At 39.3% G+C, this 21651-nt stretch overlaps 2 protein-coding genes across 10 annotated transcripts in view; one reads left to right on the plus strand and one right to left on the minus strand.

Annotated features, from left to right (window-relative positions):
- Positions 1–21651, minus strand: part of CEP85L (centrosomal protein 85 like) — a 251223-nt gene that overhangs the window by 75735 nt on the left and 153837 nt on the right. The gene's annotated exons all lie outside the window — the stretch shown is intronic.
- On the plus strand, positions 587–20528 carry PLN (phospholamban). 5 transcript variants are annotated; one of them, XR_012158033.1, is made up of 3 exons: positions 587–675; positions 2224–2295; positions 18504–20528. XR_012158033.1 is itself a non-coding variant. In XM_073337150.1 (3 exons), the coding sequence occupies exon 3, from the start codon at positions 11110–11112 to the stop codon at positions 11266–11268; it is 159 nt and encodes a 52-aa protein (XP_073193251.1). In that variant the 5' UTR covers positions 587–675; positions 2224–2295; positions 10985–11109; the 3' UTR covers positions 11269–12043. The 5 variants fall into 5 exon arrangements, 3 of the variants coding, with proteins under 3 accessions (XP_073193251.1, XP_073193252.1, XP_073193253.1); XM_073337150.1 differs by lacking the exon at positions 18504–20528 and adding an exon at positions 10985–12043; XR_012158034.1 differs by lacking the exon at positions 2224–2295.

Raw genomic sequence — 21651 nt, forward strand, 5'->3', positions numbered from 1 at the left:
ATAACCATACTAAAAGCGATACACACCACATAGCTTAGTAAACCCCTTTTAACAAATGAAAATGGTTCAAAGCTTGTGAAGATGCTCAAGACCCATAAAAAAAAAGAATTAATATGAAAGCAAAATATTCAAAGGGGGATTTTTATTATGGGAAAATATTTCACCATTGTTGTAGCAAATTCACCATCTTGAAGAATTTTCTAGCGTTTTCTTAACTAATCACAATCTTATATAAGTTACTAAAAATACTACATATTTGCATGCAGCCTCATCTCCACATTTCCAAACACTGGATCATATCACTGCTCAGGTTCTTCAGTTCATGGCCATGCAGACTGCTTTCCTCCTGTCCACTTTCTTAAAGAATGTGGCAAAAACAAAACAAAACAAAACAAAACAAACCCCTTTCCCCAGTGCTAACATTACTTCTACAATGAGCTTAGATGAGCAACTTTCCTGTATTGGAAGGCCATGTTGTAACCAATCACAACTTCTGAATTCCTGCATGACATCATGAGCCCTGCCTCAAACTTTTGTTATTTTTTCTCTCCACCTTCTTCAATTGTTCCTACAAACTTGGTGACAGACTCAGACAAGTTGCCAGAGAAGTCCAGGCAAAGTTTCCCACAGCTCAGAACACATTATCCTATAATTCACTAATAATCATCAGCAGAGGTAAGGGATCTCTTCTTATTACAATTATATTTTAGTTTTCCAAACTAAACCGCTCTATGCAAAATTAGCAGTCTGTATTATAAATGCTTATTTAAAATAAAACCCAACCCTTACAGCTGTTTTTTTAAAAAGTAGAGAGATTTTAGGCATGACTGTTCCAAGCCAAAAAAATAGTGCAATGGAAAAAACAGGATGGTAGTTTTGTTTTTAAAAATCATCAGCTTCTTTTTAATATGAAGCTATATTTTCCTTGGGGAATGGGTTAAGCAAACATCACACCACCAGAAGTCTTAATGATTTCTCCCATACCTCTACTCAGCTTTTTGTTGGCTATTGTTGCTTTTGTTTTAAAACTCAAACCAAATTTTTCTGTTCTCATCAAAAAGTAAGTTTTAATTCAAGAGTTTACATTACTGTTTTTTGGTTTTGAGGGTTTCTACTTTTGGTTTAGTTGCCCACTAGCAACCCAACATAAGGAAAGTTCACCTTCCTATTCTTAAGTCAGAAAAACAGATTCACTTATATAGCACAGACATTTTTTAAATTAACCTGTGATATATAGAGACCCCTATTTTGATTATAAAGAAGGGTTAAAATGCTGATCCTTAGTCATTTTGCAGTATTCAAATTTTAATGTACTATGTCTCAGTTCTGAAATCTTTTTAAGGCTTCTTTTTTTTTTTTCTGATGGCCAATATAACCTGAACTTAAAACCTTTTTTTAGGCTACACTAGCTTCTGAATCCATTAGTCTCATTGAAATACATTGGCACAAAAGATTTTTAATACCTAGCAGGAAAATACAGCTAAGATTCTCAAACATCAAAAGTAATTTTTATAAATAAAGTATCCTTCTATCCATCAAGTGTTTGGGCACTGTACAAAACAAAAAAAACCCACATGAAAAGTTTTAGCTGTTTAAAATCTGACCCTTTTATAATGAACACATAGAGCAAAAATACTTTATTAATTAAAGGAAATGAGTAAAATAAGGGACATGTCTGGTAAACAGAAACTTCTTTTTGTCACTTCTTACATTTGTTTTTGTATTTTCATGTTAATTTATTTTGTTAAGAAATCCAAAGAACCATGACTGCATGAGTCTAGGAATCTGATAAGAATTTTCCTAAATAAGAGGGAGAAATCTATCATTTTTTTAGGACGTCAGGAGACTGCAAAACACAAAAATGGACTAAGTACATTCTAAACCTATATCTGTTCAAAGAGTAGCACTATATTTCTGTCGATATATACCTCATATATGCATGTTTACATTTTAGGATAAGATCCATGAATACCAGAGAGTTCTACTGTATATTTTGTATTTAGAAGTATATTCTCCCAACACTCTTGGGAGTGCCTGCATGCAATTCCATTAACATTGTGTGTGCAATGTATTCATCAAGAATATACCCAGATATTTGTATGTGGATGCATCATCCATGTGTGAACAGGGAACTGTTAGAACTCTATTCCTGGAACACTTTGATGTTCATATGGTGAACTTTGCATCATATAACTAGTTGAAGACTATGTAATTCTGTTATAGGAGTTGTTTCCAGAAGGAAGCAGTAGTACTTCTCATTTTGCCTGCAAGAGGCATTTGTCTCGGGACATTTAGGTAACAGCATTTTATTTTCCTTTTAAATGTTTTTATTTAAAACCAAATATTTTGTCTTTTCATACAAAGATAGGGATTTGCTCAAACTAAGTTACAGTAATTATATTTAAGAAATAAACAAGAAATTTGAGTTATTATACTGTGTATATAATACACAAACACAAACAAACAGAGCTATAGCACTTAGCTGCCCTGTTTTATTAGATTCTTTATAAAAATACATCCATGGCTATATCAGGTGAGATTCTTGTCTGATGTAAATTAATATAGCTCCACTGGCTTCAATGGAGTTATGCTGATTTACATTAGGTTAGAATGTGGCTATCATCTCTACATAATCCCAAAGCTTGCATGGGTAATAACACATTTTGTCGATGTCCAAGAATGCTGAGTAACAACAAAAGTATTGGTGATATAATGAAAACAATGTTTTTAAACAGATGTAATATTCTACATTTGACTTACAGTTAACAGCAACTATCTCTTTATTTGTTTAATTGTCTGATTCCTTATTAATATTTAGGGGACAGTTTTGTAAATACTGCAGAAGGAAAAATTAATGAGTGTTTCATAGATGTCTAGAGACAAGTTACAGCCTACGTAGTAGATCACTGCTCTAAAATTCGTTACTTTGGATGTTTTAGAACATAAGAACGGCCCTACTGGGTCAGACCAAAGGTCCATCTAGCCCAGTATCCTGTCTTCCGACTGGCCAGCACCAGGTGCCCCAGAGTGAATGAACAGAACAGGTAATCATCAAGTGATCCCTCTCCAGTCGCTCATTCCCAGCTTCTGGCAAATAGAGGCTAGGGACATCATTCCTGCCCAACCTGGCTAATAGCCATTGAGGGACTTATCCTCCATAAATTTATCTAGTTCTTTTTTTTTAAAACCCTGTTATGGTCTTGGCCTTCACAACATCCTCTGGCAAGGAGTTCCAATAGAACTTTATTTCTTGTTCTGCAGGAAAGCTATGAATAGAACTTCCTCAATGTAGGATTAGGTTTCAGAGTAACAGCCGTGTTAGTCTGTATTCGCAAAAAGAAAAGGAGTACTTGTGGCACCTTAGAGACTAACCAATTTATTTGAGCATGAGCTTTCGTGAGCTACAGCTCACTTCATCGGATGCATACCGTGGAAACTGCAGAAGACATTAAATACACACAGAGACCATGAAACAATACCTCCTCCCACCCCACTGTCCTGCTGGTAATAGCTTATCTAAAGTGATCATCAAGTTGGGCCATTTCCAGCACAAATCCAGGTTCTCTCACCCTCCGCCCCCCCCACCCCAAACTCACTCTCCTGCTGGTAATAGCTTATCGGTCACTTTGGATAAGCTATTACCAGCAGGAGAGTGAGTTTGTGTGTGTGGTTTTTGGAGGGGGGTGAGGGAGTGAGAGAACCTGGATTTGTGCAGGAAATGGTCCACCTTGATTATCATACACATTGTGAAGAGAGTTGTCACTTTGGATGGGCTATTACCAGCAGGAGAGTAAGTTTGTGTGTGGGGGGGTAGAGGGTGAGAAAACCTGGATTTGTGCTGGAAATGGCCCAACTTGATGATCACTTTAGATAAGCTATTACCAGCAGGACAGTGGGGTGGGAGGAGGTATTTTTTCATGTTCTCTGTGTATATATAAAGTCTGCTGCAGTTTCCACGGTATGCATCCGATGAAGTGAGCTGTAGCTCACGAAAGCTCATGCTCAAATAAATTGGTTAGTCTCCAAGGTGCCACAAGTACTCCTTTTCTTTTTGCGAATGTAGGATTAGTGGTAAATGTGTAGCTCATTAAGATGGGCCCATAATTACAGAGAGCAAAAACGTGCTTATTACTGTACCTTTTAGATCAGCAGCAAGTGACAAATGCTCCCAGCACATCCATATAGGAATAAACACCTTTGTTTTGTTTGTTTTTAATGGCATTTGATCAAACAATAAATGTATGCCAGTGGAGGACCGAGCTTTGGAAAACAGAGTCAGTGATATATGTATGCTTTTGGGGACATGTCCGCACATCAAATCACTTTTTAACCACTTGAATTCACCCCCTACCCTATCCCAATACCATTCTTTTTAAGAAGATTATGAAGGAAAAATGGTTTCTCACTGCTTTATCTTTGCCTCAATTCTGTTTTCACTTACGTGCTTTCTATTTCTGTTATCAATTATTAGTACTACAGGAGCAACTAGAACCCCAGCTGAGATTGGAGACCCCCTGTACTAGATGCCGTACAGGCCACACATTAAGAGAGCTCCATTCCCAAAGATCTGCTGGTCTAAACTGACAAGTCAAACAAACAAGTTGGAAAAAAGCAAGTGGTATTATTCCCTAGTTTTTTAAGTTTGGGAATTGACACACAGAGTGACTCGCCCAAGATCACACAGGAAGTCTATGGCAGAGCTAGGAATTTGACTCAGATTTGAGTCAACCACAAAACCATTCTAATGGCTCAATATCATATCATGAGTATGACGACTCAATATCATAGCAATATCATTACTAATTTTATTAAATGATGATCAGTATAGCCATACGAGACATGCTGGGTGACTTTCAGAAACAAGAATCTAAGCTATGTATGCACGGCTAGAACTGTTGCAGACATTGAGTGACTAATTACATTAAAATATATATCTGTTAGGTATTTATAGGACCCAATCAGTGTAATATTTAGACTTTAGCCTCTGTTGGTCCTCAGCAACTTATGATTTAGGAAGAAGCTCTCTCTCATTGATAGCTATTTTGCCTCTGGAACAAGAGCAGCAGCAAAATTAATCAGAATAAGGAGGGTGGTGGGGGGAATTCACCGAGCCCCTTAAAATGGCCAACAAAATAGCTGAACTTAGCCTGTTTTATGACATCTTAACCACTGAATCCATTAGTCTGATTTAAATGCCACTGCACAAAAGATTCTTAATACCAGGCAGGAAAATTCAGTTAAGATCCTCCAATATTACCATCAGAAGACTATTTTATATATATATATATATACACATATATATATATATACACATATATATATATATATACACATATATATATACATATACACATATATATATACATACACACATATATATATATACACATATATATATACATATTACACATACATACACACACACACACACATATATATATATATATATATAAAAATTAAGTATCCCCTTCATCCATCATTAAATCAAAGTGCAAGAACAATGTATAACAAAAAGCAACCCCAAACAAATTTTAAAATTTGGTCCTTGCTATTTCTGGCAAGATGGATTCAGTCTCCTGTTTCATGAACTGTTTTCTGTACTCCAGCTTCAGTTTGTCTCTTCTTGTTTCTTTACACCTGCTTTTTCCCTTGTTTCTCTTTCCCTCTCTGTAGATTTTTGGCCCCTTCATCCCTTTGATCTCCCGCTCCATTTCTCCTCTCCCCATACTCTATTTCTGTGTTCCATCTCCCCCTACCATGACATCTATTTTTCTCTAGTCTCCATCTTTTACACAGTTCTATCCATTCTCTTCCCCCAATTCAGCTTCCCTTTTTTGATGTTCAGGTTGCTCCCATCAGATGACTGCCCTTCTCATGGTGTGGGAACAACTTACTGTGCCCATAGTGCTAGTCCTTTCCTACAGTGGCCTGCTTTGATCAGAACTCTTCTCTAGTTGAAACACTTGAATCAGAACAAGAAAGAATTCCGACCAGAGGTTCTACAAGACGTGAATAGCGATACAGGAAAGCTCTTATGCTGTGGGTAGATATACAGACATCCAGCTAGTAACCAAAGAACCAGTGGACCATTGGCAGAGCATTGCTCCACTTCAGAAAATTGCTAGATGCCATTATGAGCCTCTCCAGCACCCACCACCTATGATCTAGTCCTGTTTTTTTTTTTTTTATAAACACTTGTTTTATTGAACTAACTGGAGCATAAACAGTAGACATAGGACCTCTAGTGGTCTAATGAGTTAATGTTCCCCCTTCTTCCTAGACTGAAAAAAAGGAGACTTCAGAAGGACATAGTAGGTTTTCAAAAATTAAATGGATCAATACAGTCACTGGCTGAAAAGGAGGTTACATATGCTGGGATTAGACATATTTTCAAGGAACTATAAATAGAACAAAATCCTCCTGTCAGGGAGGGAAAATCAACAGGCAGATCTCTGCACTGCCTACAGATTTCTATGCATGAGCAGAGTAGCAAATTGTATTCTCAGTCTTCCTCTTGGATCTGCACGTTGCACATCTAACTGTAATCGGGGGCTCCAGAACTACACTCCCACAGCTAATGTTCAGTGTTTAATCCTAGATACTTAACTAGCTCTCTTTTGCTTTTGAGGTGCTGAGTTCCCACTGTCAAACCGTGACCTTTTAGTTCTTCCTCACCTGAATTTATAGAGAGCATCTCATCTCAACTAGGATTAATGGGATTTCATGTAGGAAGACCAGAGGAACAACAATTAATCCAAAAGTATGTTGTATGCTGGATTATTTTAGATAATAGCTTCCAAAAATATACATAAACCACAGATCGCATAACTCCCTAGCATTTTTGCTCTGTGGTACTGATGGTCACTAAATTGTTCATTTTCAAAAGGAAGCAACTAGGAAGCTTTTTGTGCCATGCTACCAAAATGAAATTACTGTGAAATACTTTATTACTTACTGTTCATTTCCTGTGCCTGTCATACTATTCCATGCCACAAGTTAGTTTGGTTTTATGGAAAGATAATAAATCATGCATGCATGTCAAATCCCTTTTATTTCACAGATATAACTCCACATTTAGTAAACATATGACAGGAAATGAGGAAACTGTGTCTAAAATCACTGTTTCCAATGGAGTCAAATTTATCCTGTGTGACCCAAGTGAAGTCAATATACTTATACCTGGAATGAATTTGGCCTACAGTTTTGAACTTTGTTCACATACCTCCTCTCAGTATGAAGGGTACCCAGAAATGGTCAAAAATAACCACACACAATCACTGCAATAATTACTTGTCAGCTAGGAGAACAGTCACTGATCTGTTGAACCACTGTAAGACAGCAACTGTAAAGTAACCTTTACACGCATGTAGGATCAGCAATGTGGCCTTTTCCTGAAACAATGAGGTGTGGACACTACATCTCTTCCAGATGAGTGAACACACCCATTGAATGACAGAGACAAAGTTTTGTTTCTTGGGCAATGCGGGAGAGTACTGCACATGACACAATAGCACTTGGCACATAAGAACTCAAATATAATTTGCCCTCCTGCTGAAACTCCCACTTTTGGCTTTTGAGATACATTTTTGCGTGTGCAAGGCTTCATCATAGTATTGACCTAAAACATTAGCACCAGTGATCTAAACTTGGGCATTTCTATGCTGTCATAATATATGGCAAGAATAGGCCTTCATTTTAATTAAATGATTCTTCGTGATATAATATTGGACTGTGCCTTTTGACCTTGTTTGTTATCCACACACAGCTGTGTTAATGAGTCTATTTCTCTTAAATGCACATCCAGGGAAGATTAACAAGCAAAATGTGCATTTGCTAGCTGAAACCAAGCACCTTGTAGCGAAACACGTATTGAAGTCTAGACATATAGATCTATATGTAGACGAGAAAACCTCTCCCAAACAGAGACATATCAGATAGGGAGAAGACAGGAGCACTCAAAATTGCTTCTGAAACCCTGCTGGTGCTTCTTTAAGATCTTCACATAGGTTCTCTAGCACAGCAACACTAATTACTGAATTCTGAACTCCTTACATCTGGTTCTTCCAGAGCATTCAAAATATGAATCTTTTAAAACACAAAGGTACCTATTTTCATTTATGCCACTATCTCACTTTAAGGCTCCTTTACACAGCCAGAGTGGTATATGAGAATCAAGCCCAATGACTATTTCACTAACAACATTTCCTCTCTCCTTCCAAAGGTTTTAAAAAAAAAAAAATCACCATTAACATTTTGTAATATGACCGTACTAAATGATGGGCCTTCTCTGAATTTTGGTGGCCATTACATAATAGCACAGAAGGTTGTGAAGAAGTAATTCCCAGCAAATATGGTCGTCTGAAGTGTCAACTTATGCACTGCTTGAACAAACTTGTTTGTGTCAGTATAAACACGTTAGTGCTTGAACTATCACACCTCATCTGGAACAGAATAAACATTTTAGTGTATCTCAGCCCCTATTAGGCTAGGCGAATGGATAAACTTTCAGTCAAGTCATCTGAGAATTCTGGCACGTCTGTCTTGCTTTTACTGCACTTACACATGAGAGACACAGACCAGACAAATAACTGAATAGAATATGCCGGGCAAGTACTTTAAGTCTTTATGCTATACCTGCTTTCATCTATCTAGAGTCAAACTAAGCTGAAAAATTAAAGTGGCAACTAAAAATAAGCTCTTGGTGTCATATACCAAAATTGTAGAACCTAAGTTTAGGAAAAGATGTCACCATATTCAACCAACCAAAGCTATTAATATATCTAGGTGCAATTTGATTTTTGTGTCAGTTTTTGAAATGCTATTTAAGTCTTCGATGCTGAAAACAGATCCCTGTCACGGCACACAGTAATAGTGGATATGAACTAACAGTCCCTTATCCTCCTCTCCTGTGGACAGATTTTTGAGAAGAGAAAAAAGGTTGACAGTGTTCATGAAGTTCACTTTATGATATTTCTTATGAATCCTTTTAGCCAGATCAGCAAGCAAGCTCATGGATCTGGAAGCATCCATGTGTAACGAAAGCCTCCTTATGCTGCTCTCCATTTACCCCCTTTTACAGTCAGGACGGTTCACACAGCAATTATGATGCCATTTGTGGGATGGTCACTGCTAAGGATTTGTCTTCCCCCACTCTACATGGATGCGATGGCAGGAGTCTATGTATCTTAAAATATAGCTGTTATGAATAAACTTATTTGAGTCAGGAGTAGAGAAAGTATATCTGCCACAGAGAGAGACAAGGCAGGCAAGGTAATATCTTTTATTGGACCAACTTCTGCTGGTAAGCGACAAGCTTTCAGGCTACACAGAGCCCTTCTTATGCTCCCAGAAACACAGCAAAATGCAAGGTGGAACTGATTGTTTAGCACAGGGATTCTCAAACTGGGGGTTGGGACCAGTCAGGGGGTTGTGAGGCTATTATGTGGGGGGTCATGAGCTGCCAGCCTCCACCCCAAACCCTGCTTTGCCTCCAGCATTTATAATGGTGTTAAATATATAAACAAGCGTTTTTAATTTTATAAAGGGAGGGTCACACTCAGAGGCTTGCTATGTGGAAGGGGTCACCAGTACAAAAGTTTGAGAATCACTGGTTTGGCATAAGTAGTTGGCAGCCTGGAATGGTCCCTTACAATATCTGGTAACTGCTTATGCTAAACGATCTGTTCCACCTTGCATTTTACTGTGACACTGGGAGAACCTTTCCCAGAGCTGAAGAAGAGCTCTGTGTGGCTTGAAAGCTTGTCTCTCTCACCAACAGAAGTTGGTCCAATAAAAGCGATTACCTCACCCACCGTGTCTCTGTAATATCCTGGGACCGATAAGGCTACAGCTACACTGCATACATAGAGATAAATGTAATATGAACATAGAGAAGCAAATTCTCTGCTAGGAGAAAAATGTATGGTGAATAAATGTATTTATCCAAGGGCAGCTTGCAGTTACCATCATTATCATCAATTACTTGTATTGTTGTAGTACCTAGCAGCCCCAGCCATGGACCAAGCCCTCCTTGTACTAGGTCCTGAACAGACACATAACAAAAGGACAGCCCCTTGCCCTGAAGAGCTTACAGCATGTTCTGGGGGTTTATTTTTTTTTAAAATTCAATATAACTTGCATTCCTAAAAGCACTGCATCCCTATCTCTTTATTTCCTATCAAAAGCACTTCAAGCAACACTATCTATCACTAACAAATTAAAAAGTTGTATTTTCCCAGGCATTTATTGCAGCATCATCTCTCTGCCTTTGGGCATGAAATTTTTAGTGTACGTTAGTACTTTCAGAGAAGAAAAGTCTCATGTCTCAGACTGCCAGTCCTTCAAGATAATTTTACTAGAAATTCCCCATATCACTGATACGTATTAGATGCTGCCACAGCATTTGCTTACACTTGAAATTCTTTCTACTTGGAAAGAAAATACATTAACAAGACTAGTTTTTCCGCTCCCCCTCCAAAATGAGGCATTGAGAAGCTAAATGATTTGTCCAAGGTCACATAAGTAGTCAGTGACACAGCCAGAAAAAGAATCAGAATTTCCTGACTCCATGTTCTGTGGCTTTTATCCACAAGACCATCCTGCCTCTTAATTGGCCAGAACCAACTCCCACTGAAGACAAGGGGAAGCTTTGCATGGACTCTGAAGGGAATCAGATTAGGCCCTGTTGGACCGATTCTGAGAAGTGCTGAGCATCCACAAGTTCCATCTCATAATGGGCCTGCACCTCGGATTTGCAGGCACTCAATAACTCACTCATAAGGTTGCATGTGCAATTCCACTAAGTCTTATCTGTCTTGAAAATCCTTTTTTTTTTTTTTTGTAAGTGAAAATAATGTGTAGCAGACTGTGGAAAGTAACTTCACTTTTTCTTTCAGGCACTATTATAACGAATATAATCTGCACTTGCACTGATCAAAACACTTTACTTTTGTGTTTCTAACTCTTCACTTTCCTGCTTTCCCAGCTCCACACAGATTCTCTAAACCAAAAACAGAAGATAATAACCACTTTGCACTGTTCCTGACAACTTCTGTTTTTTACCTGCACTTCTTCTAAAACCTGACTTGTGCTCTCTGCTTTCCTGTTGCCATGGAGAAGGTTCAGCACATAACCCGCTCTGCCATGAGGAGAGCCTCAACTATTGAGGTGAACCCACACACACGCCAAAAGCTCCAGGAGCTCTTTATAAATTTTTGTCTTATTTTAATATGCCTCTTGCTTATCTGTATCCTTGTGATGCTTCTCTGAAGTTCCACAGCATCTTTGCTTCCCATTGCACTATCCTATAAGAAAGCCAGAACAAAAGGGAAAAAAAGAACTAAACAAGAAACTCCCAAGGCAAGAACACCCATGTGAGCAGGTCAAGCAGTTGGACTAAAACAGTCTCGTCAACCCCACGGCACCATTTTCGGACTAGCCATTGTAAACACGTTAAAAAGCTCTTCTGTATTGAACAGTGATTTAAAACCTACTGGTACAAAGCTGTCCATGAGCTAACTTGTTTGTTCACCTTGCTAAGAGGCATCTCATGTGAATGTTGGAAAATCTGTGCCTTTTTCATGGAAGTAAGGAAGGGCATTAATTGTGTTATTCAATTAGTGTTTCAGCCAAGTCAACTACAATATTAAAAACAATCACCTCTCTCTTTTGGGCCTGCATGCTTTAAAAATTTCACTGTAAATCTTTTTAGATTTCGGATATATATTTTAATATCTTATAGAAGTCCAGATCAATCCAAAATGATGCACAGGCACATTTAGATTTCAACGTGTTCCAGAAAATTTTCTGTTCCACTTCAAGATGCTACAATGTTACACTGTTGATTGAAATTATTTAACTTGCTCTAATAGTTTATGACTAGAACCCTGAAAAATGAAGGAGAAGCTATTTTAAAGAAACCTTTTCCCAGATATAAAATTGTCTTTTTCTTTTTTCCTATTTGAGGAAGGGGTTTAGGACTGATTAATGGGAAGAAAAGTAATACCAAAACTTCATTTCTGTCTGATATCTTTTCACGTGACTTGTGACTCAGTTTTAAAAAGATGTGTATTGAAGCAAACTGGCATTTGCAAAGAGAGTTTTAATTTGCTTTTCAAGGTATATCAAGAACCAACCACGCTATTAAGAGAACAGCATTCACTCATGTTCAGTTGGCTAACAAAACAAGCAGCAGCCAAAAAAGTGTGCCTTGAGTAGGGTTGCCAATTATCTATTCACACAAACCCAAACAACCCTGCCCCTCCCCTTCTCCGAGGCCCCATCCTGCTCACTCCATTTCCCCACTCTCTCTGTTGCTCGCTCACCCCCACCCTCACTCACTTTCACTGGGCTGGGGCAGGGAGTTGGGATGTGGGAGGGGATGCAGGCTCTGGGCTGGGGATGAGCCTGGGGTAGTGGGGGAGGAGGGCGGGCAGGGTGCAAACTCGGGGAGGGAGTCTGGGTGCAGGAAGGGGCTCAGGCCTGGGGCAGGGGATTAGGGTGTGGGCGGGGGGAAGGGGTGCAGACTCCAGCCGGGCAGCACTTACCTCAGGTGGCAGGCTCCCTGCTGCTCCTGAAAGTGGCTGGCACATCCCTGCGGCCCTGGGGGAGGGCAAGGGTCTCTGCGCACTGCCCACACCCGAGTGCCAACTCTGCAGCTCCCGCTGGTCATGAAGTGCGGCCAATGAGAGCTGTGGGGGCGGAGCCTGACTTAGCCCTGCTGCACCACCGACCGGGAGCCACCCGAGGTAAGCAAGGCTACGGGGTCCGTACGCTGGTACCTCTGTGCGTCACTCCCGGAAGCGGCCAGCACGTCCCTGTGGCCCCTGTGGGACAGCAGGGGGCTCCATGCACTGCCTCTGCCTGCAGGCACCACCCCCACAGCTCCCACTGGCCACATTTCCAGACCAATGGGAGTTTTGGAGTCGGAGCACAGGCAGCACATGGAGACCCCACCCGCCCCTGCAGGGTCACGCCAGCCGCTTCTGGGAGTGGCGTGGGGCCAGGGCAGACAGAAAGACCTGCATTAGCCCCCCTGAGCTACCTAAAATCTCCTGGTTTGGCTTCAGTAGCCTCCGGGAGATAGAGCCAGAATCCAGCAGACTACTGGGGAAACCAGGAGGGTTGGGAACCCTAGCCTTGAGATCTCAAGATCCTTTTGTTTTACATAGCTTTAGCAGCAAATTATTATCTACTGCACTTTACATGTACCATAATTTGCACAAAGAAATGCAATTTCCTTTACATTAGGAAACTTGAATACAGGAAATTCAGAATTTATCTATGTCAGAGAGGCTTCTGTGTTTGGTATAATAAAGTAAAAGTAAATTTGGGTTTTTTATCCTGCAGCCAGGTCATTTCCATTATTCTGATCAAACTTACGCAAGCTGGATACAGTACAAGAAAAAATAATGCTTTTCTTTTAAAGGTAACTCACTGCTTATCCAAACCCTTTCTATTTGAGGCAGCTCATCAGTATAGTATTTGAACCAAATTCACCTTCTAGTGAGATCAAGATGGTCAGAAATCGGTCAAAAAAAACACAACATAGGCCTGCTCCCAGCTAGCTGATGACTAGGGATGTGTTTCTAATGTGATTGTCTAGAATGAAAAGCTACTCATCTGTCATTTTGTTGTAAATTTTATACCATACCTTTTCCCAGGGAAGGTATATTTTGCAGGCATCAAGAACAAAATAAATCAGTGGTTTCCAAACTAGTCCATGGATCATGGCAGTCTATGGAGCTCTTGCTAATGGTCTGCAGAGAGCTGGCAGTTCACACAGTGCTAGCTCTTCTTGTTTCCAGCAGTCAAAGCACATTAAGGAACAGCTAAATACACAAATATTTTCCCAGTACCAGTTTTCCAAAGGGACACTGTGTGATTGCAAAGGAGGTGGCCCACATTATCCTGGACAGGAAGGGAAGCAGGTCACACAAAAAAGAGTTTGAGAACTTGTGAATTCGAGAATTTATTGATCTCTCAAGAGCAAAACCTTCAATTGAAGTCTATTTGGTTCAGCAAGACTTTGAAATACTGAAGTTAAATATCAGTTTCATACTGAAAGTCACTAGAGATTAACAAGGATTATTATGCGTTAGATTACAGTTCCCTCTCCCCACTTTTTGCCTATCTTTAATATTCAGAAGATTTATTCCAGCAGCATTTAAAAGGAAGGAAAAACAAGAATCTAGTGTATCAGTTAAAAAGCATTCATATTTAAAGGGCTCTATTCTACTGTATTCTGTGTGTGCAATTTATATTTGATGTCAAAGGGAGTTTCATGCAAACATCAAGGGAGAATAACTTGCCCCAGGAATTAAGGTTACAAGAGCCGGGTTGATGACAGTGAAAATATGGGAAGTCAAACAGAATGAGGAACTAGCCTAATATTTGGTTTGGTGCAAGCCAGCATACCCATATTAAGGTGATGCCCTACCTAGATAAAGCAGATAGATACATAGGTCAGCAGAAGGATAGAAGGAAGTTGGTAACTACAGGCAATAAAAAGATGGCCAATGTATAGAAGCTAATTCAGGCACTAATGGATTCAGCTATCCTTCAACTTCCTTTGTTTTGAAAGACAGTAGTCAATACTGCCTCTTGCATCTCAAGCACATATCAGAATCCTGAATGCACCACTGAAGACTGGTAAAAGAATCCCTGTATCAAAAGGCGTTTATAAATACTAGGTTCACATAAAAGCATGTGTGTCCCCTCAGCCTAGTCCCGCTGTTAAAACCAAGCATGAATGCCTTATTTTTGGTGAAACTGTAAATGCAGTGGAGTACAGTTTGAAACAAATACCCTTGTAATTCTTGCTTGCAAAAACTGTTACTGTTATTTAAAAATTGTTTATTGAAATGTCGAGGTAGAATTTCAATGAATTTAAAAACAAAGATGTGCTATCACATACAATTTAATGTGAATATAAGACTATTCTTCATAATTACAATGTTTAAGTGATCTTATGATCTATTCCACATCTTTCAATTCTGCCCCACAAATTCGTGAGGAGATTCTAGTAACTGTACAGTAACTATTTAAAAGATCTGCCTGTAACATGTTGGGATGTCCCTTCAGAAGAAGTGGGAAAAGCCAAAGCTACAAGTCTTTTTGATTTTTTTGGATATAGGGTTTCCAGTTTTAGTTTGCCCTCAAGAGGAACTCATACATTCAGGGAACTCTTTGTTGGGATAACAGGCTTCAGAGGAGTCAGTTTTTTATATTAAAAGGCAAACCCCGGTACAAATAGAATTTTCTTCATACAAATTCGAAAAACCTTAAACAAGAAAAAAATGAATTTAAGAAACTGAAAACACTATTAGCATTTTGAACCAATGTAAATCTATAATATATAGGTGTGTGTCTTGGGATTCTGTTGATATGAAGAAAATACGATAACATTTCTATCATACTTTATACCGTAAATATCAGTGGAATCCAAAGATAAATAAAACTTTTTTTTTCAAATTTGGGTACATAAGACCTCTCTCTTTGTATAGTTATCGGACCTTTAAAATAAGCATTTTATTGTACTTCTACTCATTAAAATCAACACTTGAAGATAAAATAATACAAAAGCAAGGAATGTTCAAAAACACTCCAGTTTAGAAGAGTTAATTCTAACTTCTTATATAAAGTCATGTGAAAGAACTAAGCAATGTAAAATTTTTTTACTCTTTGTAGTGCTGTTTGTTTTGACTAGTGCTATTTGCTTACTTTATTATGCCTAAATGAATTTTAAGTAGATTTAATTCACTCAGGGTATACAAGCAATCTAGTGAGTTTAATTAAACGGCACTACAGTTCACCCTATAAGAATAAGAATTCCAAATACCTTAGGTGGCTTTTGATTTTGGGAGTTTTCATTTCTGTACTCAATCGATTGCCATTGCTTTACTGCACACTACCTAATTTTTTTCTAGTTTATCTTACACATAGGTAAGGAGAAAAAAATATATAGCAATAATCTTGGATCAGCCCTTCAAAAACAAAAAATGAAAACTCAAGAGTCAGTAACTCTTAACTCTAGCATGACTCCACTATAATCAGCAGAAGTTCCATCCCAGGAAAGAATTTAGTGAGGATCAGAATTATGCTTTTTTAAAAAAACTATATAGTAAGATTCCCTGTTTACAGCCTTTAGGCTAGATCATCAGCTGGTGTAAACTGATGTTACCGTTTTACACCCGCTGAAGATCTGACCCATTTCAGCATTATCTGTTCTGCTCAGAGCAAGTCTAAACCATGAGGCAGTTAAACCTTGGATAGTTAAAAAGGGCACCAGTACTTTCACCTTTTCTAGGCTAGTTCTGCCAGTGGCTGCTGTTGCCACTAGGGAGCCAACAATGGGAAATCTTGGGGGGGGGGGGGGGGGGGGAAGAGAACCTAATGTGGAAAAGGACTAAATGACACTGTTCTTGCAAAGGTGCATAACCACCACTGTCTCACAATGCAGAATAATCCACAGTGCATGGGTGTCTGGTGTAAGCCAGGCTCCACCTACTTGTGGATGCACCAATATGCACATAGCTATTTACACACACACACACACACACACACACTGAATTCGGCCTGTGGCATGTTGGTGCCAGATTCTGATATTCATATTCTCACTAAATAGTACTTACGGGACTAGCTCTTAAGTCAGAAAATGTTTGTAAATGGTCTGAAAAACATGGATAACCATATTTCTATGTAGCGTTTTGTATCTTCAGTCTGCCCCACCCCTAAAGTTTGTAATGGAGTTTCACGTTTTTAAAGATGTCATACTTTAGCAATGCTGTAGGTAGTAGTGGAACTCTATATATAAATAAATAAATGAAAAGCTTGTCATTAAAACCAGTAAATTAAAATGCATTTCTTGGGAGCAGGAGGAGGTACGGCAACATTATTTTTATGCCCACAGTGCAAAAATGAAGTATGATGGCATACGTATAGAGACTTTTGTCAAGATCAGTATTCTCATTAAACAATCACCTAAAGTATTTGTAATGGTTTAAACAAGGCTCAAATATTTCTTTTTAATATCTGGACCATAATTCTTACACATACTTTATTTTATAAAAATCAGATCACTATTTTTTAAAAGGTACGAAAATGCCAAAAAGGTACTAGCTTTATGTATTTGACAGCCATAAGCAATCCCCCGTCCACCCCCCAAATGGCTTGCCATCTAAATGAAGTTTTAACAGCATTTAGTACAGAGGTGGGCAAACTACAGCCCAGGGGCTGCATCCGGCCCTCCAGAAGTTTTAATCCGGCCCTCAAGCTCCCACCGGGGAGCGGGATCAGGGGCTTGCCCCACTCTGTGCGGCTCCCAGAAGCAGCAGCATGCCCCACTCCAGCTCCTACGTGTAGGGGAAGCCAGGGAGCTCCGCACACTGGCCCTGCCCCAAGCACTGCCCCCGCAGCTCCCATTGGCCAGGAACCCCAGCCAACGGGAGTTGTGGGACAGTGCCTGCAGACAGGGCACCGCACAGAGCCGGAGGCGGGACATGTCATGGCTTCTGGGAGCTGCTTGAGGTAAGCGCTTTCCAGAGCCTGCACCTCTGACCCCCTCCTGTGCCCCAATCCCCTGCCCCAGCCCTAATCCCCCCTCCTGCCCGCTGAACCACTCAATCCCAGCCCAGAGCACCCTTCTGGACTTCCAGCCCCTCAGCCCAGGCCCCACCCCAGAGCCCACATGCCCAGCCAGAGCTCTCACATGCCCCCCCTGCATCCCAACCCCCCTGCCTCAGTCTGGAGCCCACTCCTGCACACTGAACTCCTCATTCCTGACCCCACCCATACCCAGATGTGGCCTTTGGGCCAAAAAGTTTGCCCACCCCAATTTAGTACATAGTGTTGAGCAGTCCTATTTGTTTAATGTTTTGTTTTTACAATTGCTAAGTTATTACATTTTTAAATAAACTATTGCGTATATGTTTATTAAAAGCAGTAAAGATGTAGCCTGTGCCAACTCAAACGAGGCTCTTAATAAGGCTTTTACAAGGCTGCAATAAATCTTATATAACACATTGCTGGCAAAAATAAGACTATGTTGCTCGCTGTGCCACACAATGCTGAAAACCTTAGAAGGGCAGGAAATTTCCCTATTTGCAAAGATGCATTTGACCCACATTAGGAAATTTTACACTTTTTGAAACTTTAGTGTTCTTCCAAAAAGTTTTAAGCTTCCAGTTTTTTAAAATATAATGGGCCTTAAAGGAAGTTACAGCCCCATTACTATTACCCATACATTCCATAAATGACCTTGACAAGAGCTTTGCCTGGACAGCACCACACACATTTTTTGTTTTTAAATAAAATTGCTACATAATCCCCATTTCTTTTACTATGGGTCTGTTCCTTAGATGAGCAGTAGCAAAATAGGAGATATCAGTAAGTCAAACAAAGTTATCTTTCCAAACTAGCTGCTCTTCGCAGAAAGTAGAGGATTAACGTTACCAGTCATAAGAGTATAAGTTATTAGTTATTGTGAACAAACAATTTTCTCTTAGGTGGCAAAAACTGAGGACAGGTAGAAAACTAAGAACAGGATGAAATACATGCGAATCCCAATTTCTTACTACTGCAACTGAACCGGCAGAAGCTACAATCAAGAATTCAGCTGCAAGCACAAGAGGTCAGACTAGTGCAGAGTATGGATCTTGCTAACAACAGAGGCCTCAACTTGCTACTTAATTTCCTGCTTATTGTTATGGTTCTGGTGCTCATGTTTATCCTTGTTAAACTCATGTGAATCTCCTTGAGGTTCTGTTTTTGCAATGATAACTTAACACTTCAAACTATCCGAACATAAGATGTAAAGACTGCATAAGCTAGAGAAGGATCTATAAACTGTAAGACTATTAGATGCTCATGTATCTACAGCAAAATAGCTTAAAAGCAAAACAATCAACATACTTGCCAAAGGCTAAGAAAAGTGTATAGTTCCATGCTAGCTACAAAAGGACACTGTATCTAAGAATACACAGTTCTCTTGCCACTGGTATAATAAACTGATTACTTATATTTAAACAACTAAGAATCAAAGGTGGCAGTCTCCTAGGAGTACAAGTTCTGCAAAGAGGATAACAGAAATAACAAAAAATGAAATCTTCATAGAGAGGCCTCTCTGAAGAAAACTGAAACACAGGCCTGAAAAAGGACAAGAGAGACGCCTGAAGCTGACTGATGGCAAGTATCAGATTACATACAGAAAAGAAAAACAAAAATGCTGTTGTGGCTATTCAAAAGCAAACCCCACCAGCTGGTTACAGGATTTGTCATGCATGTTCAAATATAGAACAATATTAACCGCAGCTTTTTAAAAGGCGTACCATCCACTGCAGCATTTGAAAAAACAAAAACAAAAAACCAGCAAGCAGATCTATTATGCATCAGTATTGAAAGAATTTCACCAACCATCAGCTGTTAAGCTTAAACTTTTGAGCAACAACAAGGTAATATAAAATAGAAAAAACACTATCAAGTCTCCATACTCTACTTCAGTCTCTCTGAAGTTTTCTGAAAGTTTCATGCCATAGTAGATGGGACGGCCTGGATACTTACAATTAAAGCTTTTCACACTTGTCTACAAATGACGTATGTGCAATAGATATTTAAACAGCCTTTCCAAAAATCAAAAAAAGACAGACATCTATAGCAACAAGCTGTAAAGTCAATAGCTATTCTATGTTGATACTCTATTGTCAATTTCTGTATTGATTGTCAATATATGTTTCAAAGAGAAAAAGTTACCCAGCTACTTCATTATAAGCACTTTATCACATTTTGTTTGATATTTTGGAGGATATTCTGCTGTTATAAAATGTCTGTTCATGCATATACAAGAGATCTAAATTATAGCAATGGGCTCGTTTAATGTTTCAATTAACTCTTTTAGAGTCTCACTGTGCAGGCACATTACGATAACATGAAGTATACCAAATCCAAACAAAAAGCCCACTGCAGTCAAAAGGAACCACCATGCTATAATTTTCTAATAACATGCCTATTCACAGGTATGCTGCATAGATCGCTTTAGAATGTACTGTGTATATATAAACTACAGCTACCAAGACAGACAATTTGGAGAAAAAAAAAACAAAAACAAAAAACTGACTCTGTGGGTTGTATTTATATTTCACTTTTTATCCCAAATCACACAAGAATCTCACCATCCTGCGCTAATGTGTAGCTACCTCTGGGGAGGAATGCAACAACCGTTTATCAACTAAACAGTGACACTACACAAGTTTGAGACAGATAGTAAAACATACATCTTTAAAAGACAGAATATAAATGTATATGAGCTACTGGGAGTAACATGTCTTCTGCAGCAAACAGAGGCATAATATTTTTAATAATCAAAAATGGTCAGGATTGGATTTGCACATCAGCCATCAGCACGTATTCAAAACCATTTATTGTATTAAGATGAATCCCTAGTTGTCAAATCCCAAGACTACCTACTTCGCAATGAACAGTATATAAAAAGCAACTTCAGTGAGGTACAACAATGAATGCTGATTAAACTAAAAGAGATTGAACTTTTTAGTACGAAAAATTCTCTCTGAAAATACCATTTAATTAAAATTGAAAATTTTCTGTGGAGAAATGTTGAATTTGAGAAAAGACTTCAATTTTTTGAACAGATGGGACCACGGTAAAAATATTATGAGTTGACATTTCAAAATGAAACTACTTTTCTCATTTCAAAATGTCCATCGGAAGAGAGTGGTGGTGTCGTTTCAACATGTCAGATTGTTTTGCTCATAAATATAGACATTTAGTTGAATACTTCCAATTCACAAGTTGAAATATTTTGATTTGCAAAATGTTTTGATATTTTGACTTTCCATTCTGATTTGGAATGCAAATCAATTCTGAGTTGTCTAAATTTTCCAAAAGACGAAAATTCATTTCCCGAACAGCTCTAATATTAACCTATGCGTACTTTAAACAGAGATATGGGCTAAGCACCTCGTTAATGGAAGATTGCAAACAGACAAATTAAGTAAGGGGAAAGCCAGACTACTAAGTAACTTCCATCCAGCACAGATGTAGCCTCCCAGATGAATTACTAAACTCAAGTGTAATTGCAGTATGAAACAAAACAAAAAAATAAACACAAAGAGAGCATGATACAATGAGAGCGCTGGGGGTGGCTGTTGGGTGTGTGGTGAGGACATAGGCCTGGCCTCAGCATAGGGCCAGCTTCACTGCACACAGCTGCCCTGAGGCCAGTCCCAGTTTACTCAAGGCAGTGAGATCCCGCCCAAGAAATGGTGGGGGAGGGGGCTCCACTCATCATCCAAACCCAGCTGTTCAGAATGGGGAGAAAGCCAGCATGAGCCAGCACCCAACCCTGCCCCACAAAGTGCCTAGAGAACCAACCCCACCCCAGAGTTCCCTTTGGGCCTCTGTAGCTCTGACCTCGTCATGCAGTGATGTGGCCAGGAATGGTAGCACCATGATGCAGGACTCAGCCTATGGAGCTGCATGTGGTTTCTTGTGCAAAGGAGCAAACATGGCTCCTCCAGTTATTCCTGCAGGATGTTTCTGCATCCTTGGTTTCAAGATTTCTGTGGGTCCAACTCAACCCATGAACCCCTGCTAAAGTCACCATGGCTTCCACCTATTATATCAATACTAGAGTCAGAT

Source organism: Lepidochelys kempii, chromosome 3 (assembly GCF_965140265.1).
Source record: "Lepidochelys kempii isolate rLepKem1 chromosome 3, rLepKem1.hap2, whole genome shotgun sequence".
Taxonomy (NCBI): domain Eukaryota; kingdom Metazoa; phylum Chordata; order Testudines; family Cheloniidae; genus Lepidochelys; species Lepidochelys kempii.